Genomic DNA, 24,398 nt, shown 5'->3' on the forward strand with positions numbered 1-24,398 from the left:
AGCTGGGCTCCAGCTTTGCAGTAGGTAAAGCCATGAGAGCAAAGGTGGGAGAGCACTCGGGCTGCTGCCTTTGGCTTGGCTTTGACCAGGCAGGCACCGAAGAAGCTGCACAGCTGCCTGCAGCCCACAGCAGGTTGCCCAGATTGTTGCTAGAAACACATCTGGGGCTGGGGAGACAGGAAAAGTCAAAGCTTCCCCAGACTTGCAGGCATAAGAGTGGTAAGAGGACTGGTGGGAGAGCAGTTTGTGAAGTCCTGGTTAGCTCTGATCTCGGAGGATGCGTGTTGAAAATAACCCCATGCCGCTGCGTTGTGCCAGGAGCCGCCGCTCTGGGCACCCCGGCACCCTTTGGGGCTGTCAGAAGGATGGGGACGTTGTGGGTGCTGCAGGGATGGCTGTGGCAGGAGGGTTGAGATAGACCAGCTCCCAGTCTCAGCTGGACAGTGGTGGTGCGAGTGGGTGCCTCAACACACGTGCCTGGGCCCGCCTCACTGAAGGGGTCCTTGGGCCGTGGGGCGTTTGAACCGTGGCTCCTGGGGAGCATTGGTGATGCTGATCCTGGGCGTTTGGCATCTTCCTGAGCTTTGGCAGCATCGCAAGGGGAGATGCAAGCGAAGGCATCAAGGTGGGTTTCTCCCATCTGGCTGGCACCGTTCTGGCAGAGAAATCTGTTCCAGAAGGGCTTCCTAGAAGTTGTGCTATTTGTCCTTGATGTCAGGGTCCTGCGCAGACGCCGGGAGGATGCAGAGGTCTGTGCCGGACTCTCCCTGCCTGAAACAAGGGTGAATCGATTCCCTTCCGTGGGTGAGGAGCTGCTTGGTCACCAGGTTGTCCATGCAGCCAAGAAATTTCCTTGTTCGGAGTCACCCTGCCTGTTGAGTCGCCCTCTGTCATCCAGAGGGTGGGCGCCGGGGCTGCCGTACCCCTGCCTGCATCTGGCTGCTGGGGTGGGCTGGGGGCACGCCAGGCAGCTTCACATCGCAAGCTCTGGGCGAGGGGCATCACAGCCTGACCCCACGGGGGTTCGCTCTGTCTTCCTCTCGTTTTGTTCTCTACCCTCCGCAAACAGCCCTGAGTCTACCCAGCCGCCTTGGCAGGCCTCCCCGCGCGTCCTCCACCCCCGGCCAACACAGCCATAAAACCCTCTAATCCGAACAGGCTGGGGCAGAGCAACACCGCTGCCATCAGGACAACTCTCTGTGTGTGGTTTCTATTTATTGCAGATTTATTTCCTCTGGGTCGCCGTCTCTGTTGTTGCTCACTCCTTGGCTCTGCTTCTTGGGAGCATCCAGCATTTACCTTCTTGCAGAAAGGGGCTTTGGGGGACTGTAACTTCATTGTACGTGTCAATTAGGAAAACACCCTCAGGAATTTCCTTTCTGATGCTGCCTGGCTCTACAATAACCTCTGTCTCCGTGTCTGCCGGCTCCCCAGAGCCCGTCCCGCCAATGCAAACCAAAAGGGAGCTGGGAGCAGGCTCAGCTCCGCAGACTCATTGAGCTTCTGTTCCAGCTCCCTCCGAGCGCAGAGCCCCATCTCGTTTCCACTTCTCCCGCGCTTCTCGCTCCCTCTCCGGGCACTGGAGTTTGGAGTTGTTTTGGAAACCGCTGCAACTCCGGCATGACGTCACTGCGATTTTGTAGTATCTCTGTCTCCATCCTAGTTAGGCGCTTCCTGCTCTCTGGCTCTCGCTCTGGCTCGCCTGGCGTGTCTACGCTCTTTCTTCTCTTCCACAATTCCCCAGGGATTTCTTTTCAACTTTTTTTTTTTCCTTCCTGCATCTCTTACACAGCAGCTTTTTCTTCCCTATTTCTTTTTTCTTGAATTTCCTCTTCTCCCCTCTTCTCCAAAAAGGGCCCTTTTGCCCCCAAACTGGCTTTCCCAATTCATTTTTGTAGCAGGCAGCCATGTCCACTCTGCTGCTGCCAGGAATCCCAAGGTGCCGGGATGCTCCTGGCCGGCTGGTTCCCCAGGGCAGGGGACGGGCAGGGGCGCGGGTGACCCCCCAGCCGCAGCAGTGCCACCGTGGCTGTGCGCGGGGGTGCGAGGCGGTGGCAGCTGGACAGGGTCCGGTCTGCAGAGGGTGTTTTCTGCTGCCGCTCTCTGCGCTGGCAGCGGAGCTCAGGCTGCGCCTTCCCTCTCCTCCCCCAGCTCCTCTTCCACCACCTCATCTTAGCCCAGCTTTTCTTGCTCAGCAAATCTTTTGCTTTACCCTGTCAAGCCCTCTGTCCCCACATCCCCAGCGAAGCCACCTTGTACTCTATGGTCCTTGTCTTCACGCCTCCTGCCCCGGCAGCGCCCGTCCCGCTCCCCCCATGAGCACCCACATCCCTGTGCCAGCCCAGGGCTCCTGTGCCACCCTGGGACCAGCCTGTGATAACCAGCACCGCAGTCTCCTGCCCAGGCTTGGAGAAGAGCATATGCAAGGTTTAATCATGACTCTCTAGCGAGCGTTTATGAGCATGAACAAAATATGATTTATTTCTTTAATTTCTTCCCTCGCAACACTTAAATGCTGCCTGATTGCAGGCAGACCTCCCCGGGGCCTGCTGAAGGCATGGCTTGCCTTCCTCCTGCTGCCCGCGCATCCCGACCCCCGGCCAGAGCAGCAAGGTGCTGTGCTTCCTGTGGGAGCAGTCCTAGAAACTGCGCTTTTAAACAAAACGTACAAACATATATATATATATATGTATATGTGTGTGTATATATATGTGACCTCCCACTGCCCTGCAGGAGCTGGGTGTTGCCGTACCTGCCTGTAACAAGTGGGCAAACTGAGGCGCGTGGTATGAGCGCTAGGAGGGTCGTGTGATCACACCACTGTTGCGAGACGGACTATTAGTTTTCCATCCTTGGCTGTGCCTGTGGCTTGCCAGGTCATTTATTCCCCAGAGTATCTTTTTAAGTAATTTGGGTTAAAATTGATTTCGGGCAGTGACTGTCTCTTAACATGTGAATACGCGGTGCCCGGTGATGAAGCCCCAGCAAAGATCAGAGCCTTTAATACAAACTCCTATTAAGGTTTTGGCTGTTGCTGGGGTACAGTGGGGTCTGGATACAGGAGCCTCTTTATCTCAGTTCAGTCAGTTCTTCCTCTGGCTTTCATCTCGTCACCCTGCACGAAGATGTATGCGCATACTTACTTCAAAGCGACTCTCTCTGTCAGTGGATGGTGCTTGGCGGGCACCTGTGGTCAGCAATATTTGGGTGCTTTTCACTTGCCACAAGCTTGCACTGGAGCAGAGGCTCCTGCATCCTCCCCGAGGTGCCTGGAGTCCGTCTGCCTCATGTCCCTAAAATAAACGGGCAGAACAGCAGCGAGTGACCTGGGCAACTCCTTGCAGCGGTGCTGCTGCTGCTGCTGCTGCCTCCAACCAGACGAGCGGTGGATGGGCAGGACTGGGGTTACTGGCCGCCCTGCTCGGCGGGTTTGTGGTTTGTGAGGGCTTTTATGGGAGCGACTGTGGGAACTGGGAAACACAGGATCCCGTTTAGGGCACAAACCCTTCCTCAGGTCAGAGGCTGCTGTCTTCAAAACAGAGGGTAGTTGTGGTGAGTTTGCGCTGAGCGTTAATCCGACAGGGCTGGTGCTGCTGGGCAGGGCTGGGAGTCGCAGCGGGGTTAAGGCAAGGGAAGGGGTGGTGAGTTCGTTAGCTCCTGTGGGACAGGGGGAACAAGGTAAAAAGGTCATTTATTGCTTGTGGAGTATGGAGAGGTTTGTAGGGAGAGGAGCTGTAAACTTGTCATACCCTAGAAAAGCAGTTTCTATCATGAGTGCGGTTTTTGTTGTCCGCTGGAGCTATGGATTCCCAGCTTTGTCCTTTGGGTGGGGTTTCTGGGCTTTTGTGGCGATCAAGCCCGAGAGGTCAGAGGTGCAGCAAGTGCTTCGTGAGAGCCGTGGTGCTGGTGTCCCCACCAGCAACAAACATGTCCCCCACTGCCATCAGTCCCCCCCCGGCTGAGCCTCTTTGGGATACGGCCGTACCCCGAGCTCAGGTGTACGAGGCTTCTCCTGCAGCTGCTGGCCGGGGCCGTACCCTGCGCTGCCCGTCCCAGTGCCCCAGCACCCACACCTTGCCACAGCCAGACGGCACGAGTGTGCCTGCCGAATACCGTCCTGTGGGTTAGAAAAGCCCACCAGTGATCGTTTGGATGTAGCATTAAAGGATCACTTTATCCTCACCAACGTAGGGCTCGCGCAAGCCCTGGGCTGTTTCCAGCCATTACCTGGCTTTTGGGGCGCCTGCCCCGGCCCCGCAGACCTGCCCTTGCTGGGAAGGAGCTGGTGGGGCTGGGGACTGGGCCACTGGGGTGACACAGGGTCCCGGGGGAATACCTGTACCCTTGTTTTCTAGGGACAAGTTGAGGTCATTTTGCTGCTCTCCGCCTGGGCGGATAAACCTGCCTCTGAACAGAGACATTTCCGTGGAAGTTGCCTCGAGGTTTGTCATTGCCACTTACCCTGGGACAGCGGCGGAGGCCTGTAATTGCAGGGAGAGGCCGCGGGTGGCTCGATGGGAATCTCGGGACAGGCTGCTGCCCTCCCAGCAGGGAGAGCCCAGCCGGCCCAGGAGGGAGGGGAGGAGGACGAGGAGGAGAAGGAGAAGGAAGAAGAGGAGGAGGAGAAGGAAGAAGCAGGGGCCCCGTGCAGCTCTGAGCGTTACAGAGATGGTGAGTGATTTAATACCAGAACTAGGGGGGTACCAAAGAGATTTGCTGGGAAAAAGCTAAAATGAATTCAGGGCAGCTATTTTTTTTCACGTGGTTCATGAAGACGTTGTGGATCTGGCTGTGATGAAGGCCAGAAGGGTAGATGGGCTCAGCGAGCAGCCTAGCGGGCTGCAGGCCTGTGAGGTGCGGAGGCAACCGGTGCCCAGACCCCTGCATGCGGGAGGATGCACCAGAGGAGGGACTGTGCCAGAGGAGGGATGGCACCGGAGGAGGGACCGCTCCAGTGGGCATCGCGGCAGCTGGCACCGAGCTGTCGTGGCTCCCCGCTCCGAGCAGCAGCTGCTAGGCGGGCTGTTGGTTTAGCCCAATACACTACCCTAGTTCTGAAGGTGTCCCCATGCCCACTGATCCGGAGGTAAGCAGGAGCCGGCGGGATGGGGTGAGCGTGAGGACATGGGCAGGAGCTGCAGGGTGGGGACCAGGGAGTAGGTGCGACAAAGAAGGGCCGTGGGCGGCGGGAGGAGGAGCGGCAGAGCCCTGCCCAGACCTAAAAGCCCCAGCAGCTTTTAGAGATGTGCATTTTGCACGCAGCATGTGTCACCCGCCACCCGAGCGGCCGCTGCGTTTTGGCACAGTCCTTCCAATATGCGTCACCTGCCACGGGAGGATGCCCTGCGTGAACGTAAGAGTTGCTTTTTCGCGTGCTTGTCGCCTTCTGCGTGGATGCTGGGCTTGGCTGCCCTCCTGCGTGGCAGCCCGGCTTGGCTGAAGTGGCAGGAGTTTTGCCGGAGACCAGGTGGAGTCAGCACATCACCTTCCTCCCTGGTCTCCACGTCCGCGGGGACGCAAGGTCCATCACCACCCTGCCCCTCAAGTGACAGCACGCTGCCATGAAGGTCCTCCGAACTGGGGCTGGGGCCTCTCTGGGCACTTCCATCGTGCCACTCCCCCAAAGGGATTCTTAAGCTTGTTTGATTATGCATTAAAACTGGTCCACAGGTCCCGAGTGATGGAGGAGAGGGGACCAGGAGGGTTTCAAAAGGGGCCAGGCAACAGCAAGGTGTACTGGGTCTTGTGCTGGGCGGTGGAGGGGTGTTTGATTTCTAGCTCTGCAGCATGGCACCTCGGCGTAGCTGATTTTGAAGATTTGCAAAAGAGGTGTGCTGGAGCTGAGAGGCTCTGCAGAGCCCCGGGTCTGACCTACTGAGAAAAAGCATTATATTTTTATAAAACAAGATGCAGGTATTACATCATCTGTGTTCTTTGCAAGGATTTACCGAGGCTGTATCATGTCATAGACATACGTTCTGCTCTTAGTTTCCTGAAGCTGGTGTTTCAGATGAAGTCAGATGCAATCTCTGCTGTGCAGCATTTTTCCAGGTTGACGGGGTGAGATCTCCTCTGCCTGCAGGCAGCAGATGTGTGGCAGTGGTGTGGGGCACCCAGGGGACCCCAGGCTCTGCAGCCTCAGCCCAGGGCCGGAGGGCTGCGGGACCAGAGAGGGCTGGGGCTGCCTTCCCCTGCATTCGCTGTGCACGGCTGCCACTGTCTTGGGATTTCGTGGCACCTTAGATGGTGTTGTACATGAGTCCTGCCTGGCTCTGGCCCTTGGAAACGCCATTTTCTGGAGGCCCAAAAAGGAGAAAACAAATAACAAGGCTGTTGCTGTGATAGCTGCTGGTGATATCCCCCACCTTCTGTGGGGGTGTTGGGATCGCTGGGCTCTGCAGCAAGGTGTCGGGCTGCTGCCCCATCGCCTGGGCGTGCTGGTCCCTGCACCCCGGCACGGAGGCGCTGCCCTGTCCCTGCTGTGCGTGGGGACTGTCCAAACCAGGCAGTGCAAGAGTCACAGGTGTTTGAGCAGTTTATCAAATTTCAAAGAAATTTGGAAGGGCTTCCAAGCGCCGAAGGATTCATCCATTTGCGTTTCTCAGTCTCACATCCCTGGGTAAAGTTCACGCGTGCCTTTACATTGAATCCAGAAGGGGGTGGAAGGTGGATGCTCCCTTGTGCGCACTCTTTTATTCTCTGTGCTGACAGCAGTAATGCCAATAAAACAAATTTTTTGTTTTCTGTGTTCATTTGATCTCCTGCAATAACAGCATGTGGAGCTTGTACAGCCCTCCACCTCCCCGGAGCGCTGCGTGAACATGACGCGCGTCTTCTTGTGACCAGTAAATAGCATTTGGGGAGTGAAAAGAAAAACAGAAAGGTTAGTTCGTTATTCTTTGTGATATATGAGAAAGCTGTCAGCTCCATCCTGAAATCATGAATCCCCGGGTATTCCTGGGACAGGGCGAAGGAATGCATCCTGCAGTATTTTTTCACTTGGAACCACCATTTGGCTGTTCTGGGTCTGAAAAGTTTAACTTCGGCTGAGTAACAAATTAATGCCGTCTCTTAGTCATTGTCTGGCTTGGATGGAAACACTTAGCTGACCTGGTTTATCTGTGTATCCATCCCGATGGCTTGGACAGGTCTCTTTGCTGGCTGCTGGGTGCCTTCCAGGGCGCTCGCTTGCGGTGCCGCTCGCCTGCTGCAGCGCCGGCGATGCACACAGTGCCGACGGGCGTGGAGGAAGGTCGGACATGGTGCTGCTGGTACTTGTCACGGTCTCAGCGTATGAGCGGAGGTGGTTTCTGGAAGGTTTTTTGTTGAGTTTTTTTTTTTCTCTTTTTTACATTATTTTTATTAGACTGGTAGAGCTGGAGAAAAGCTCTTCAGGCTTCTGCTTCAGGCCGGTGGCAAGGGGGCTCTGTGCCCCAACACTCGGCTGGTTTAAAAACTGCAGGTTGATCCTGATAAAAGATGAGCTCTAGCCCTCGCTCACATCTCCTCGCCTTGTGCGTTGGCAGGGTGGTCCACAGGACTGGCGGGAGGCATGTGGAGGTGCTGGGGCGCTCCCCGGGTCTCTGCGTGCTCGTGACTTCCGAACTGGAAAGGGGACTTGGAAAGATCCTTGCTGAACTTTCTATATTGTTGGTTTCATTTAAGCGAGGAACCAGCTCATTGTGCGGTTGCAAACGTGACAGCACATTCACCAGGCCTCAGGAGCGGGCGGTCAGACCGCGGGATTGCATCCTCCTTCCCTGTGTGCCGCATCGCCTGCGCCTCGCCGCGGCGCCTGATCCCATGCCAGCCCCGCGCGCTCTCAGGGCAGAGACGGGCTGTGACGGGCTGACAGCATCCGGCTTTCTGCTGCTGTGTTGCATCTGCAGAAATGTGTGAAAAGGGAGGATTTTATCCGCCTCGGATATAATGCAGGTTGAGGGGGAGCTCGGGGCCGCCTGTGCAGGGGGAAGATGGTACCTGCGTTGTTGGGTGCTGCACGCCAGCGCCCGCATCGCCCCCCGGGTTAGCACCGGGGCATCTCCCCGTGCTTCATTCAGGCTAAGAGGACCCTGCCTGGCTCCAGCCCTCGCACCCCTGCAGAGCTGCCCCGAAACCATCCCCACTCCTCTGCTGCTCAGGAGAGCCCGAGCGAGATGGGCTGGAAAGCCAGTCAGAAGCAAAGTTAATTTAAAAAACCTCGACGAAGAGCTGTTTTTCTAGTACTGGCCAAGAAACGTGACACTGAACAAATAGTAGAAAATAAAACAAAAAATAAAATTCACATTGGATCTAGAAACAGCCTTTTAATTTGCAGAATCTACGATGTCTGCGTGCAGAAATCTTAATTTCAGATCCGGTCTTTCAATGCAAATGTCACTTTAAATAGATATTTCTGTGTGCACGTTCTGGTGCCTTTTGCCATGTCGTTAATGGATTGCTCATTCTGTGAGTACATTCTTGTCTCATTTTGTATCCCCATACATTAAATTGATAGTTTGGGGGATTATTGCTCGTTCCAAGATTACATGGGTGGAGTCCCCTTTATATGGCCATGCTGGTATGTAGTGAATTTGAATTGGCGCAGCAGAAAACTTGAAAATTTGGAACAGATAACTGTCTCCTATCTTTATATGGGAACATCAGAGTTTCTAGCTTTATTCTGGGGTTCTTGCCATTCCAAATATAATTTATTCTTTTATATAACTGTTTTCATATGATACACTCTGAAGAGTGGATAATGGTTTTGGGGAGGAATATAATAATTTTTTTTTTCCCCTCCAAGGCTGTCTTCCCAATTAATGAGATTGAGAACACGTTCCAAAAATCTATTTTTCCCCTCCGGGCTTTTTCTGATGTACTCAATTTATTCTGTAGTGTGTCTTGCGCTTCCTTTATGGAGTTTGATGCCTAAATATTTAGTGGTGGTTGGCCGGCTGGAGCCCGTGTAAATACTTAGCGTACCGATGCGATCTCTCGGCAAGCTTGGGCAGCGAGGGCAGGTCTGGCTGTCCCGGTCCCTTTCCGCCCAGGCAGGTGGGCTCAGGGACATGGCAAAGTCCCCCCCTTGCCCCGCCTGTGCTGACCTGAACCTTGCTGCCGGCTGGGGTTGGCGTTAGGGGGGAAGCTGCTTGCTTTTGGAGGGTGGAGGAGTATCCTCGTTCCTCTTCTCCTTTTTACTGTCCTGTCTGGATGAGAAGCGAGTGGCCTGGAGTGAACCGGCCCCTCCTTCCCTCAGCCTCGGGGCGGCAACAAAAGGATATTCCTAGAGAAGCGTGCAAAGCTCAAGGGGCTTTTTCTACTTAAAGCCTCACCTGTAACATACACAGATAATGTTTTTGTACGTTTTTCTCTGTTTAAACGTTTTTGGAGGGGTATCTACATTTCTTACAAACCCATCCAAGTAAGCAGCCCCAGGCTTTCGGCCCCGCTCTGCCCTCCGTGGCAGTTGGCGTCGCCTTCCAAAGATGCTCGTTTTCCAGCTTTCTCTGGCGATGCCGCGGGATGCAAATTCAGCCTAAACCCCTGACTGTGCTGGGCGGTTCCAGCGTGGGCTTCGGTGCCCTGGAGTTGTTCTCCCGCAGGCTCTTGGGGCACCTTGGCTCTCCCAGGGCACTTCGTGCTCCCCCTTCCTTCCCCCGGCACTCCTGAACCCATTTTTGTGCCCCGGGGCAGTGCCGGGTGAGAGGGGCCGTCTGGCAGAGCTGCCAGCCACCGCAGGGGTGCAGGTGAGGAGGGTGAGGCTGAAGAGCGGGGCCGGTGTCCCTGGGGTCCACAGAGGGACGAGGGCTGCGTGGTGGCAAGGACCGGAGGAGCACGGACGTTAGTGTCTGCTCCCAAAAGCCTGTGGCGTATTAATTTCGGAGAGCCTTGCAGCTCCAAAATGAGTTGGTTGATATGCTTCAAGCCCTGTTTTTAAAAGAACCGCTTTTGGTTTGAGAGTAAATGTGAATTTTTAGGCCTAGAGGAGTTATCTTGACTCGGTGATGGTGGGAAAGGGGCGCTCAGCACAGACCCTTAAGTGTTACCCCGGGCACTGAAGTCATGTCTGCTCTCTTTAAGTGGAGGTTTTGCTCCGTGAAGTGTCTGTATAAATATCCCCTCCTCACTCAGTGTCTGTGCTCCCCCGAGTCACATCTGCTCCCTTTCCTGACCAAAACTGAAGAGCACATTGTACCCTCCTGTGCCCCCCAGCCCGCCCAGAGCCATCGGCTCCCTGGGGACGAGCAGTGCAGGAGTGGGTTTCCTGGTGTGACGGGCTCGCTGCTGGCCGCCGGGGAGGAGGAGGAGGAGGATGAAGAGACCAGCTGTGAGGAGCATCATTATTTTGCAGCGGGCATGTTGTTCTGCAAGCGGCTCCGCTCTTCCTCCGAGGTCTCAGTTAAGTTAAGAGCACATCGTGGTCGTGTTTGCATCATGCAGTGGTTGATGGGCACGGAGCCGGCTGCCAGCAGCCGGGTTCCCAGGAGTGAGGATTTGTATTTACATAGTTTGACTCAGACGTTGTATACCCTCGGGGAGCCGCTTTCTGGGCCAAAAGAACAAGAGACCTGCTCTCCGATGGCGTTTCGAACTCTGGTTGGATGAAGTCCCGTGCGAGGGCTGGGTTTTATTCAGTCCCCTGCTGACAGCCCGGTTCATGTTCCTGCAGGTCTTGCGTGCGCGGTGGTTATTAATAGCTCATCGGTGGGTGGGTCACAGGCCAGGTTGGCCAGATCCCTGCTCCGGCAGGATCCTCTCCCTTTTCCAGGTGTGTTACCAAAGGAGTGATTTGATGGCAGAGGGCCCTTCCTGAGGGTGCTGCGCTGCGGTGGCCCTGGTCCCTCTCACTGCGGCAAAGGCATTGCTGCCTGCGTGCTGCCTGGGCAAGGGGCTGTGGTGCCTGGGCTTCCCCACGGGACAGCAAACCTCAGGCAGCCGGGATGGGGGACCCCGCTGTGGGGACACTCGTGCTGTGGTCCATTTGCACCTGGTGGCTTGTCCCTACCAAGGGGACGAGGCTGCCAGAGAAGAAAGGGACGTACCCCCACATCTTGATTTTTCAGACTGAGTGGAGGGGTACCCCCCAGACCCAGTACCGGGGGGGCAGATGAAGGCAGGGGGAGAAGACAAGGGAGATGCAGAGGTCTGTCTGAGGAGAGGTGGGTTGGCGGGTCAGACAGCAGCCAGGCTTTGGATGGGACCAGCCCTGCTCAGCCTGCTCCGGTGGGGCAGGGCGAAGGGTGGGGTGGTGGATGGCGAGCCTGCTCCCTGCCAAGGTGCTCCTGGGGAGTCAGGGCCCTTGGACACCACCTGAAGTACTCTCCTGGAGACCCTCATCCTTGTGGTGCTCACCAGTGCCCCTGGATGCCTCAGGGAAATGGTCTTTCCCAGCCCGAGCTGCAGCCCTGGGTCCTCTGCGTCCTGGGAAGCTGCAGCTGATTGAGCGGAGCATGCGATGGGGAGGGCACCCGCTCGTTTGCTCCCCGCACTATAATTAGCCGGGTTGGCAGGCAGACCTGCTGTCAGGCTGCCTGACACCCAGCCAGGCTGCGGGGCTTGCGATGCAGCATGTAAAGTACATGCTGGAGGACGGGGTGTAATTAACTGCAGGCCCTCGGAGCTGAGAGCTGACTCCTCGGCTTCCAGCCTTTTTTCTTGCCTTTTTTTTTTTTTTCTCTCAATGATGAAATATATAACTTCACCTATAAACCAGTATAAACATGCAGGAGCTGGTAAGCCCAAAGATTAAAAAAAAACAAAAATGTTTGAAAATACCAGGCAATACATGAATGCGATGTTACAATCAGGCAGCTGACACCCCCTCTAAATGAGGCAGAATAAAAAAAACCCAGGTTCTAGCAGCAACACGAACTCAGCCGCGCTGCACCCCCTGCGTGTGCCGTGCTCAGGGTTTAACGCTATAAATAGCAGCATATTCAGCTACACATCTCGGCCCTGATTCTGCAAACACTTAAGCCCAAGCACAGCTCTTTCCCGACGTGCTTAAAGTTGCAGTAATAGTTTGCAGGCTGTAATCAAGAAAGAGAAGAAAAAATAAGGTAGAAAACAGAGTGTGCACAGCACTCTGTGGGTACCAGCTATCGATGGATATACAGCCTGGGTGTCTGCTGCTCCTCCCTTGCAGCTCCTGCGCCCTTACCTACCTAATTAAGGATTTAGTTAAGGAAAACATGGAGAGAAGGTGCCTACGCCTGTGCATGCGTGTCACCGTGGATGTTGTTGTTGAGCTGGCGGAGTTTACAAGCTCCGGTGGTTTTGCCAGCAATTTGACAAGTTCTTTCATCCAGAGAAGCTCCGATGAGCAGCAAGTGCACAGCTCGGTCTGTGCCAGCCCTCAGCATGGCTCGGGGAGGTCCTTCCAGAAAGAGAAACTTTTTAATAAAGAGGCTGTGCGTGCATGCGTGTGTATATATGCATAAATTAATTTTTGCAGGCATGTAGCAGTACAATAGAAGTTGAGAAAAAAAGTTTCCTGGATGAGCTCTCGGTAAAGAAATGCTTTGAAGTTCAGGTCTGCCTTAACGTGGTGTGAGCTGCGAGGGGTTTGCGGGTGAGCAGCCCCCGTTGGGGTGGGGAGCGTGGCCTGGGAAGAGGCTTGGCTGGGGAAAGCAGGGGCAGGAGAAGGCTGGGGGAGATGCTGAGAGAGGGTGGGAAGGCAAGGGAAGGCACGGTGGCAGGGGAATGAAAGATGAGTGCAAATGGACTTGTTTATTGGGGAGTGTTGGCAGATGCTCATTAGCAGACTTGCTTTTCCTCCCGATAAGAAGGCAGGCTCGGGGACAGATCCTGTCCTCGTTACCCTGACTGATGAGGAACCCAAAGTCGGTTGCGAGGGTTCATGCTGCAGCCAACCCAGTTGTGCGCGTTTAATTGCCAAGTGGAAGGAGAACCGAGGGAGGAGGGGGGTCGCCGGGCGCTGCTGGGCGGCGGGGCTGGCAGGCGCCGGGGCTGTGCCGGCGCAGCTTGCGGCGCTGGGGCTTGGCTCCGTTCCTCCTTGGCCCGACACGCACGTGTGCGCAGATCTCTACTCCTCTGTGCAATGCACCTGCGAGGGTGCACTCCGAGGAGAGGGAAGCAGAATTTAATGATGTTGGGGAGTTTGGCCTGGTCCTCATGAACACAACCTGTCGGCAGGGCCAGGGTGAGCTGCTGAGATGGGCTCTGGAGCGAGGGGCCAGTAACAGGGCTGCTCTCCAGGAGAACCCATCTCGTTGCTTTCCTGGGGGTCAGGTACAGGTTGGGTGAGGATGAAGCCCATTTTCCAAAGAAGCAGGTTTACGTTTGCGTTTCAGCCCCTTGGAAAACACCAAGGTCTCCCCTCCTGGCTCCCGGACGTGAGGGTGGATGAGCAACCAGAGAAGAGCGTTCAGCCTCTGGTAAGATGATCCGGTGGAACGTGGGTGCCCACCTGCTCGCAGGAGGCCGTCCTGGCGTGGCGAGGTGGTGGGGTCAGGCTGGCGTCTGAGCAAGGCTGTGGTGTCAGGATGCGCCAGCCAGGGGAGCCGGTGAAACACGGGACCTCTTCCTGCGTAGGTCTGTGGTGTCTCCGGTGGGGAGAGCTGCTTGGAGGACACTACGAGCTCCTCCAGCTCCCGGGTGTGGGTTGAGCTGCTCTGCTTGGAGGGGGGGGCTGCAGGGCTTCGTTTCTGTTCCCTGGACTACCTCAGTGTACCTCGCGTGCATAGCCATGTTTCCCTTCTCCTTCCCCCCTAAATGATGCAAAAGCACTTTTCTCTAGTTTTCAGCACGTTTTTCACCTTCCATCAGACTCAAAGCCCCACTTGGATGCGTGTCAATGCCCCGTGTGCGTGCACAGGGTCAGTGCTGTTTGCAGGCGAGTGTGATAGCTGGTTCAGGCTCCCGCTCTAGAGCTGGGCTGGGATGAGCTAGCCGCTGAAGAATGAACGTGTTAGAGCCATTGGCATCCTCCCCTGGCTGGGTTGGGCCTGCGGGGAATTGTCCGCCCCCTCCTCGGAGCCTTTGTAGTTGAGGCAGGAGGAGGCAGGATCACAACGGCAAGAGCCTGGGGCTGGCACGTGCAGAAACGCTGGCGGCTCACGCATCCCCCCATGGTCCACCAGTACTTCGGTTTTGCCAAAATGCCGTCCTCCAAGAGACCAAGGCTCTTTTCTGATTCCCAATGGCACATGTCCTCCTCCCTCCTTGCCTCGAGCCAGCCCCTTCCATCTCTCCATCTGGGCAGGCAGTGCTGCTGCCCTGGCCTGACCCTTCCGCTGCCACCAGATTTTTTTCTGCCGTGTGACCTATCCTTTCTTAATCACCCCTGTTCTCCATTCCTTAATCACCCCCATACTTCAGCACGCAGGCAGGGATCTGCTCTCCAGCAAGGCTGGCCTTTGGAGATGCAAAGCTGCGCCCAGCCGGGTGGCCCAGAGCTCCCTCCCGGGCATGAGCTGGTTTGCAGCACTGCCACATTGAAGGCAGAAGTTATCACTGTGATTTTTGGCTGAGCAGTCTGGTTCGTCCACCCTGAAATTCAGGTTTTAGGATTTGAGGGTTCATCTGGCCTCAAATTCATGTTTCAGGGAGACTCGGGGCTGTATTAGCCCAGGGCCCTGGCAGCACTGGGGCAGGGCTGTTTTGAGGGGTGCCGTGCTGGGGGCAGGTCGCGATGGCAGGCAGGATGGGTGCCAGAGCCCGCGGAGGGGAGCCGATGTCTGCAGGGGAGGAGGCAGCAGCCCTTTGGTTTCTTGGCCAAGCCCATGCCAGAGGCAAGGGACTGGACGGAGACAGGGGTGCATAGCACGCCGAGCCCCGGGATGCTCCGGCTGGGTCGGCCCTCGCTCGGAGGGATGCTGCTAGCTGGGGCAGGGGGGTGACATCTCCTTCCTCCTCCTTCCAAACAACCCTCTTGCATCCCAGGCTCTGAATTTTATTCCCCTTCCGACAGTCAGGCATCAACTCCCGATTACTCATAAATGCAGCATGTTGCAGATCCGCGGAGCTTGATGAACGGCTGCGCCTGAAAGCACGAATAGCCAGGATCCAGGGACAAGAAGCCGGGATGGGGGGGACACGGACTGTGCAGCCTAGGTCTGTCAATCCTGTCTTGCCCTGGGGGCCAAGCGTCTGCTGCCCGTGCCCAAATCCCCCTGGAATCTGCCCGGCCTGGCTTGGGAACCCGGCTCGGGGATGCTGCGGCTGCTGGGGCAGGCGCTGAGGTCCCAGCAGGTGACCAGGCATGGATGGCAGGTTTGCAGCATAGACCGCTATCGATGATGGCCCACAAGTTTGTTTTGCAGAATCTTCTTCTAGCGTGGAAAAATAACTCATCCCTCGGTTTTTATCGCTTTTGTTTGTGTGGGCATTGATTACGCTGGGAGTTACTGAGCCAGATTTTATTGGAATGACTGAGAAAGCTGCCACCTGCAAGCAGCCGCTTGTCTTTGGGGATTATTTTGGCGTAGTTTCTAAATAATTGCATGAGGCTTCTTCAGCCTTGCTAATAACTTCATTCTCCCAGGGACACTGCCCAGAAAAAGATGAGCTGAGATTATGCTTTGCAACATTTAGGAGAGGAAAAAGTACAACAGGATTGATGTCTGCTGGTGTGAATAAATAAATAATACAATACCTCTGCCTTAGCCCCTCCGTGAGCATCCTTGTTTCCAGCCCCGTGTCTGTTATCTCCCCAGTTTGGCTGAATTTCAGAATTCAGAGCGGTCCTTTAAATCGGTCTCATCTTTTCTGTCTGCAGTATATTGTGCTAATTCTTATCAGGGACCAGCAAGGCTGGCTCTGGAGATGAGCTGTCCTAGGGAAGCCTGCCTGGTAGCTTACATACGTTGTGTAACTTGGGCTTGTTAAATATATGATTTAAATAACTTGCAAAATAGTTTACGTAGTGCCTGAAATGTGAAATTAAGAGAATAATTTCAGGCACTCATGTTGGCCCAGATTCTCACAGATTTGCAAAGACTTTGTTAAAATCATAGGTCACGTTTTAAATAACGAGACAAGCCCACAAATGTCTTTGACATTTTGTACAAAATCTAGTATGTAAAAGAAGCGTGTTTTGCAGTGCCGAAGGGAGCCGGGTCGTTGCATACATCGATCGCCCTGCCGTGGTGAGGAGGGTTGGGAAGGGCAGCACTGGGAACGCCACTGGGAAGATGAGAGGTCTTCCCACTGGTCCACTGGTTTTGATGCTACTGGGCAAGCCTTAGCGATGGCCCAGATGCAGCTGGGTGTTGCTCTACTAGTTTGGGAGGCTGCATTTTTACACCCCTGCAAAGGTGCTTTTTGAGAACCTGGACATGTGTCCTTAAGGCTAATAAATCCAGTCTGACCTCTCAGTTCATCTTGTTTTAGTGTAAAAGCACCAGGAAAGTTGGTGTCCAGTTGCCTTCCCTTTCCCTCGTAGCATTTCTAAGGTGTTCCTGTGACGCTGCACTTCCAACATAGACGTTGCACTTTTCTGTGAGAGCAGAAGGGCTCTGAGCATCGCACGGAGAGGTCCTTTAATCAAAACAAGGGCAGTGCAAGCATGGCTCAGGTATTCTTGTACGGGGAGGGGCGGAGGATAGCAGTGGTAATGACCTTGAGACAACGCTTTCTTCATCACATTGGCAGGCAATCCCCGCTTCTTGGCAGGCTGCATCCTGGCACCCAGGAGCTGTGGGCTTGGCGTCAGCCTCCCCTTCTGCTGCTGCCTCTGCTCGGGTGGTTGTTTCCTCTGCAGAGGAAAGAGATTAAAGACGGTGCCCGGCCGCATCCAAAAGGGCAGACGCTCGGAAGGCACGCACCCGGGGGGGAGCGAGGCATTGAGGACACTGCCAGGCTCTCAGGACATCATCTGGGTCAGCATCCTGGTGTCCCACCTTCCTCTCCTGGCCCTGCCAGCAGCAGGAGCGTGAACGCCGGAGGGATGGAGGGTATAGCCTGGCAGCTTTTCGGTAGCTGCCTTGCCCAGTGCCATGTGCCAGGGCGGTGGGGGCTGCTCCTGTCCCTCCAGATGCCCCTGTGCTGCCGGTCCCCACGGTCGCTTGCCTCCGTGTGTCAGGAGGAAAGGGTGGAGATGGGCGCAAGCCTCGCTTGAAGTATTTGTTTTAAAAATACTCACCGATAAAAATGACTCTCTCCATTATTTCATTAAGGGATTTAAAATGTGCTTCCTAAACCCTGAGTCATCAATGAAATGAGCAAGCGAGAAGCAGCACAGCGGGTCCCGCTGGAGGGTGACTCACGCTGCGGGGGGGCTTGGAGCTTGCAGGAGACTCTTTGAACTGGGGGATGCTCCGCTCCCTCCCTCCCTCTCAGGAAGGCCAGGGTCTCCCCAGCATCCTGAGCAGCAGCAGGAGGTCTCTGGGAGCCTGTGGGACTCCCGGATTTATTGTGGGAGCTGAGCCATCACACTGCAGCCATGCCTCTCTGGAGACCCCAGCTATGCCTTGATGCACAGGAGCCACCAGCAGACAACTCTCCTGGAAGCCTGCAGATCAACCAACAACAGTGCATGCACGCAGGCAGGCATTTGATTTTTTGTTGTGTACTTGCATAGATAAAAGCCTCCAGATCCCATATCAGTTCAGGAGGAATTGATCTTTCCTCCCAGAAGGCAGAGGAAAATGCCAGGTCACCTCTTGCTTATTTTTGGGAGCTCTCTGCCTCTTTCAGTCCCCAGGCACAGGCAGAAAAAGAAAAGCTGGTCCCAGCTCCCTGTAAGGCCAGGAACTGTCCCCTCTGTGCTGGTTTATCTAGTCGGCTTTGTAAAAGCCCTTAGAAACGCTGGTCTATCCCTCCCACTGGAGTTGGTTCAAACTCTGTTCAAGCTCAGTGCCAGGACAGTTTTCCTAAGATCCAGGCTGCATGTTCCCTTTACCCCACTCTGCTTCCTTACGTCCCATCCTTCCCTAGACTACTTTTCCACAATCTTCCCCTCCTGCGGATGCTGGCTGAGACCGCAGTACCCGGTGCGGTGGGACAGGGGTGGTGGCTGGTGGCACTGTTGCAGCCACGCTGCTGCCCCTTCGTGCACCACGCTACAACAGGCAGCACCCACGCTCGGTCCTGCCCGCAACCTCCCATCACCGATTCCCTAAGTGCTTTCTAATTAATATCTTCAAACCATCGGTGAAGGCCAGCTCCCCTGCTTGGGAGGATCTTCCCAGGTGCTGCTCTGAGCTCTCTCAGTGCTCCTGGCCAGTCGTACCGGGATGTTGTGATGTCCCTGCCCTTGGCAAAATGCCTTGGGCATTTTATTTTTACTACGGCTACATCTTACAGTGAAGTGCTGCACAAAGTCAGGCCAGCCCCAAGGAGCCCTGTGGTCTCTTAGGGCATCGCTGCCTTCTCGCCTCCTTCCTCCTGCCGATGGCTCTGCGCTGCTTTACTTGCAGTTTTCAAAGTGTCTGTGGTTTATCCTCCACCTGGTTTATTAACCTCCTCGGTGGATGGTCCCTGTCCATGGCTCCTGTTGCGACACCACATGTGCCTGCGCTCACTTCTCCTTCTACTTTTTTGTGAGGATCTCCCTTAGAGGCGGTTGAAAACATGTCCTTGCCTTGGGCCTTGCTGCTGGCCCTGACCACCTTCTCTGCCCAGGCATCACCTTTGCCAGCCTCCAGCAAGCTCTCCTCCGTTCGCTGGTGATTCTTGTGGCCAGGTGCTTTCCTGCCGCTCTCCTGGACCCTCTGGATCCACGGCCACCTTGGTTTTGTGCATGCTTGGGAGAAAGAAATGCAACGTGGTGGGATGGACCTGTGTAACTTCATCTGACTGCTAGGCATGGTCCCTTTCTCTTCTGGGAAGAGAGTAAGGAGGCAAAGGGCTATGCAGGGGCAATATGGGGAAACTGAGGCATGAGGAGGGAAGAAATGGCTCAAGGCCAGACCCTGGGGATCCACAGCTCCTGGCCTTGCTCCAGGCCAGATGCCTTGGACACGTTGCTGGAATTCTGCTTTTCCTCCTCATTTGCTATTTTCTTAATAAGCTTTAAAGTCAGCTATTTTGGCTTATCATTGCTGCGATCACTCCCCGTTTTGTTGGGTTTTTTTTCCTCTCTGCAAAGTTAGTGCCTCATTGTTTTATTCCAGATATCTAGAACCTTCTCAGTTTTCCGTGACTCTTAAAAAATAATTGCTTGATAAGCTCAAGGTAACCCCTTCTCTTAGCATGCTCATGTAGCTCAGCCTGCCAGCGGCTTGTGGACTGCACAGGCTCGTGAGCCGTGGAGCGCGCGGAGGGGCAGGCAGGCTGCCATGCCTGTGGTGCTGCTTACCTGCAGCCGTGGCACGGCGCCGGCACAGGGCACGTGGCTTCGCTGGAGCTTCTCCACCTCCCTTTCTGCAAGAGCTGAACTTGCAAGGTGAGCCTTTCTTTTTCCCCAAGTTTCCACGTGGTTTTCCCTCGTTAGGGATTGATTTCAGAGACCTGCATTTCCATCCTACCGAGAGACGAGGGGAGGTTAACACTTGTGATACCCGTGACTGTGTGAAGGGGCTACTGCAGATTTTGTCACCTCCTACGCTGGGAATATTGGTGATAGAGATAGTCCCCCCAGCATTTTAGAAAGGTAGAAGAGTGTCAGCATTGTTTCCTGCTGTTACCAGCACTCTAGAAAGGTCAGGTACTGTCTGGAGCTGGCAAAGGACCTGCGGGGTCGATGAGAGCTTCTTCCCACAGACCTTGGCTGCAGCTGGGTGGGGGGGTCCTGACTGCGCAGGATGCGGGTTTTCCATGTGTCGTTTCAGTGGTGTTGAGAAAGCTGTTTGCAAGTGGTTTCTCCTTAAATATCAACAGTTCTCTGTGATCCCTGCTAGCACAGATAGCAGATGGAACTGAATTTGTCGTGGCTCATCACCCTCGTTGCAGCCAATCCGTAGTTTGGGAACTGGCACCCTGGGTTTTAAGTGTCAAGTTTTAAAAAGTAAGGAAATATCTCATGGGAATGCTGTGCCGGAGGGAGTGGAGTTGTTCCCGGACGTGCTGTGGGCTTGGAGGACAGGTTCCATGGCCTAGGGCATTTGCTCTGTGCAGTTACTGCTGTGCTCATTTCTCTGCTGCTTCAGGAATGCACAGAGTGGTTGAGAAGATCACCCAGTCCGACGCCCTGCTCAAGGCAGGGTCACTTACACTCGGTTGTCCTGGATGCCCAGGACCATGTCCAGTTGCGTTTTGAATGTCTCCAAGGCTGGAGACTCCACCGCATCTCTGGGCAGCCTGTGCAAGCATTTGACGACCCCATTCTGGTGTCTGGCCATCAGTCCCGTGGGGCTTTGCTGTAGCTTCTGTCGTGTCAGAGGAGAGGAAGCAGCAAGGAGAGCCAAACGATGCCGCTGTCCCTGCCCAATGGGGATTGCTCGGAGCCCATCAAGCCTTTGCACGCCGACACGGTGTTCGGCACATGGGCAGATGAGATCTTCCCACCCCAAAGGGCTGCTTCTTGTGCACTCCAGGCTCTACCCCAAGCCAGAGCTCAGGTGCGTCCCCTGGCCCCATGGGCATGTGAGACGTGCAAGAGGGTGGCACACATCCAGCTCCACGTACCTGGCGCTGCGGGTTTGGTTGCAGCCTCTCAGCACTGGTGTCTGACCAACACCTCTATGCTGGGGAGAGAGTCAGCCCATCTCGCTGGCTTGGCCAGAGCTCCCTTTTGGGGGGATGCTTTGGTGACAGTGGATCCTTGCCTGCTTAAAAGCTGGGGCCCTCCTCTCCCCGCTTGCTTTTCAGTTCCAGGGTGGGAGCACCCGGTGGCTTTGGCCAGGGAGGGGAGCGCCGGGAGAGCTCCTGTGCCCCTGATTAGCATTCGGCCCCGCTGCTCCTGCTGCTCCGCTGCTTTGGCGTTCGCGCTCGCCATTGCCTGGCAACCACGGAGCAAAACTACAACAGCAGCCCCAGAGCCCGAGCGTGCGTCGTCCCGCGAGCGTGCACGCACGCTGGCACACGCCTGCTGCCCGTGAAGGGACAGGGACGGGGTGGGTGGCGGGGCCACCCCGCGCTGCTGCCCGCCGTCCCCCATCCCAGCAAGGGGCAAGGGTGAGGACTGTCCCCGAGAGGAGGAAGAGGAGGAGGAGAGGGCTCTGGCGGTGCAACGGCTTTGCTGACACCCAGGTTTGGTGGGTCGGTCTGTCTGTCTGTCTGTCTGCCCCGGCGCCACCCGCCGTGAGCATCCCGCTATGTTGGGCACGGCCTGCCCCTCCGCGTCCCTTGGTGGCAGGAGCCCTTCTGCGCTCAGCAAGCACGTGCCACGAACTGGGGCCTTGGAGCAGGGCGGGGGGCCAGCCTCTGCCATGGGTGCCTCCGGGACAAGGCGTGTTGGGGGAGAGACTTGAGCGTATGTGGGTGTATATGGCCCTGTCGGGACAGCGGGGCAAGGCACGGCGCTGCATGCGTGCTCTCTGTGCGTGTCATGCATGCACCCTGCCTTGCACCCAAAGCGGGGTCTGTGGGATGCCTGTCGCCCCCAGGCTCCCCGCGGGGAGGCTCAGCCTGGCTGGGGTCTCCCAGGGGACCCTGGCGCTCCGGCAGCCCGGGTTGGGATGCTGTCAGACTTTTACTAGACCGTGCTGTCGGTGGAGTTGGCAGTGCATGGGAACCTGAGTGTGCATCAGGCTGTCTCTGCTTCCCAGGCTTGCATGTGCTTGGGGTCTGATGTCGTTTTTCTTGGCAGAAGAATTTCGTGGTCCTGCCCCCAGGGAGTGGCTGTGGGCCTCGGGCTCGGTCCCCTGCCCTGCCCGAGAGTCTCTGCAGGCGGTGGTGGCTCGGTCCCTCTGCCAACCCTGCACTTTGTCACCTTTCCAGCTCGGCAGGCTCAAGAGGACACAAGTTGCCTCCTGACACAAGGTGCCACGCTTCTGCAAGTGATGGGAGAGACAGACATGCCTGAATACATTGGGTTCAGACCTAAAGCATCCCCACGCCTCTGCTTTGACTCTTTATTTTTGCATCCATGGCTGCTGTGGGCTCTGCCTATGGCGTGTTTGGTGGCTGGAGGTCCTAGCTGCCTGCCCCGTCCAGCCAGCCCGCACATACCCTCCGGGCAGCAAAAAGCATAGGCACATGCCTTTTCCTGCTCACCACACGTCTTCATCAATGATACTTGCTTGGCAAAGGGTTAAAGAAATACATCTGTCTTTTGTGTCTTGCAGAGCCTGGGATCAGCGGACAAGAAGGACTTTTACCAGCCAAAGTAAGTGCCGGTAGCCGTGGTGAGTAATTGCATGGAAATTCCCGGTTGGTCCATATTACCGAAGCAGCTCTGTGGCTTGCTAAGATTAGACATTTCAATGTACAAGAATAGCTGCTGCAATTACACAAGTGAGGTTAACAGTGGAAGGGCTGTCAATCATTTTGGCTTCAGGGCATATGCAAATCATTAAATCAGGTCAGAAGGAATCACGACAGCTTGACTGAGCCTGAGGGACAGAGCCGGGACCTGGTGGCTGGGAGCAGGGGATGCAGGGGTGACCTTTCCCACCTCTGGCTCCCTCTGCTCCGGGTTTGCACAGCTGAGCTGCTTAGGAAAATTGAAGGGTTTAGTTCTGTGTCGCAGCCGGCTGATCTTGAAGCATGTCTTCTGCAACCTGTGCTTTGACGTTGATGCCTGTCCTCTTCCATCCGTTGTGTTTTGTAAAACACGGTGAACCGCAGGGGTGAGAGGAAAGGAAGAGGCTCTCTGGAGCCACCATATTCATGAACACAAACAAAGGATCTGCAAATCACCCCACTAACATAAGCAGTTGGTTACTTAGCGCGTGCCCTTGGCCATGGCTCTGAGCTGGCTGCGACAGTCCATAAGCGAGCGAGAGCGGAGCACTTAGAGCTGTCAACCTCTGAGACCTGTATTAAAATGCAAGCAAAGCTTGCTCTCGCAGGCCAGTTGCACCCAGCATTTGCAGAGCCTCGCCGCAGCATGGCACCTTCGAGGCAAGAAGGTTGTCTCTTTGCTGGAAGGATGTGTCTGATACCGTCATTACTTGGATAATGGCAAACTCTATTAAAAGCTATGCTGAGAGGTTCGGTTCTGGCCCTGACCACTAAGCAGTTGTGTATTGTGCTGCTGAGCACGTTGCATGTGGGACCTTGTGTTGCTCCTGCTCTGTTTGGGGAAGCGAACATCTTTATGTTATCGCCTTTTTTCTTCTGAAAAAAATGCCATAGGTGGTTTTGAAGTTGTGGAACAGTGCTCTGACGTGCAGGATTGTCAGAGGAGCGTTTTTTGGAAGATTCAGAAGAATTGGGTTGAGGAAATTTCTCCTCCAAAACTCACTGTCCCTCTGCACTTGCTCGCTCTTTGCTGCTTTCCAAAACGTTCCTGCAGAGCTGCTTCCCAGCGGTGCCCGAGCACACAGTGAGCACCGAGGCAGCATCCTCGGTCCAAGTTACTCTTAGCATCAGAGGAGGCATGTCCAAGGTGCTCCAGGGATGGCAGGCTGTGTCACGGAGTGCCTTACGGAGCTGCCTGCTCGCTGTCTGTGATGGGGAGCGCAAGTGTCGGGTGCGTGTGTGTTCTTCAGTTATCTGCTGGTTCCTCATCCTTTATGAGTTTTTAAAACTCAGCACTAGTCTCCTAGGTCCGTACTGAAAAGTCTGATTTCAGGGAGCTCCTCTGTCCGCTCACCCCGAGGCAGCGCTGATCATCGGCTTTCCAAGACCGTTGGCAGCTAAAGACTTGTGAAAATACAGCCAGAGCCATTTCCCAGGCTGTTTAATCCCGCATGGCTTTCTGGGAGATCAGAGGGATATCCCAGGAGGTTATGGAGTCATCGTGGGCGCAACAACAAAATGAACACACATTTGGCAAAGGACTTACAACCGTGCTTTTGTGACTTCTACCAACAGTCGTCCAAGATTTCAGTGCTTCTTACTGTAGTGCTGCTGTGTGCTTATGTAGAGTGTGTGTTTTGACAAGCAGGCTTAAAAAAGATTGAAGCATCTCTAGTGTCCTTATTCCAGCTGAAGCTTTTGTGAGGCTTTAAGTAAGAGATTTGGAGGAAATATGTAAAGAGCTCTTACTCTTCGGTTTTCCATGTGGAGTGGTTTTGGCGGTAGGTAGGAACAATTATAGTGCTACTTCCATAGCTCATCTCATCAGAGAAACGAGGGATGTTTCTCTACCTTCATCGGCTTCCATCTCACTGAAGTTGCAGAGCTGTTGGGTCAGAGTGGTGGGTGCTGGTGCAGAAGGTCTCGTAGATACAGGGTGTCTTATTGGTGCTGTCTTGTTCCTCTGTGCCACGAGGCTACAGGACGTCCATGGTTTGGCCAAGCGGCTTGTGATATCAGCTATGACTTGGCTAATCATAATATTATGACTTTGGTTAATGCCCATCCTATTTACGTTCCTCAGTGGCTGTTTTGGGGTCGCAACTGGTAGAGTTTGTGGCCGTGATGTTGCCTGGTACCACTGCGCCCATCCGATTCGGCTTTTTGAT

At 55.2% G+C, this 24,398-nt stretch overlaps 1 protein-coding gene across 1 annotated transcript in view; it reads left to right on the forward strand.

Annotated features, from left to right (window-relative positions):
- The window catches only part of LOC127022587 (ankyrin repeat and fibronectin type-III domain-containing protein 1-like), a 183,241-nt gene that overhangs the window by 86,330 nt on the left and 72,513 nt on the right, over nucleotides 1–24,398 (forward strand). The window contains exon 3 of the mRNA XM_050906219.1: nucleotides 22,113–22,153. Within this exon, the coding sequence (XP_050762176.1) occupies nucleotides 22,113–22,153 (41 nt within the window). The remainder of the gene's footprint in view (nucleotides 1–22,112; nucleotides 22,154–24,398) is intronic.

This window comes from Gymnogyps californianus, chromosome 15 (genome assembly GCF_018139145.2).
Source record: "Gymnogyps californianus isolate 813 chromosome 15, ASM1813914v2, whole genome shotgun sequence".
NCBI lineage: Eukaryota > Metazoa > Chordata > Aves > Accipitriformes > Cathartidae > Gymnogyps > Gymnogyps californianus.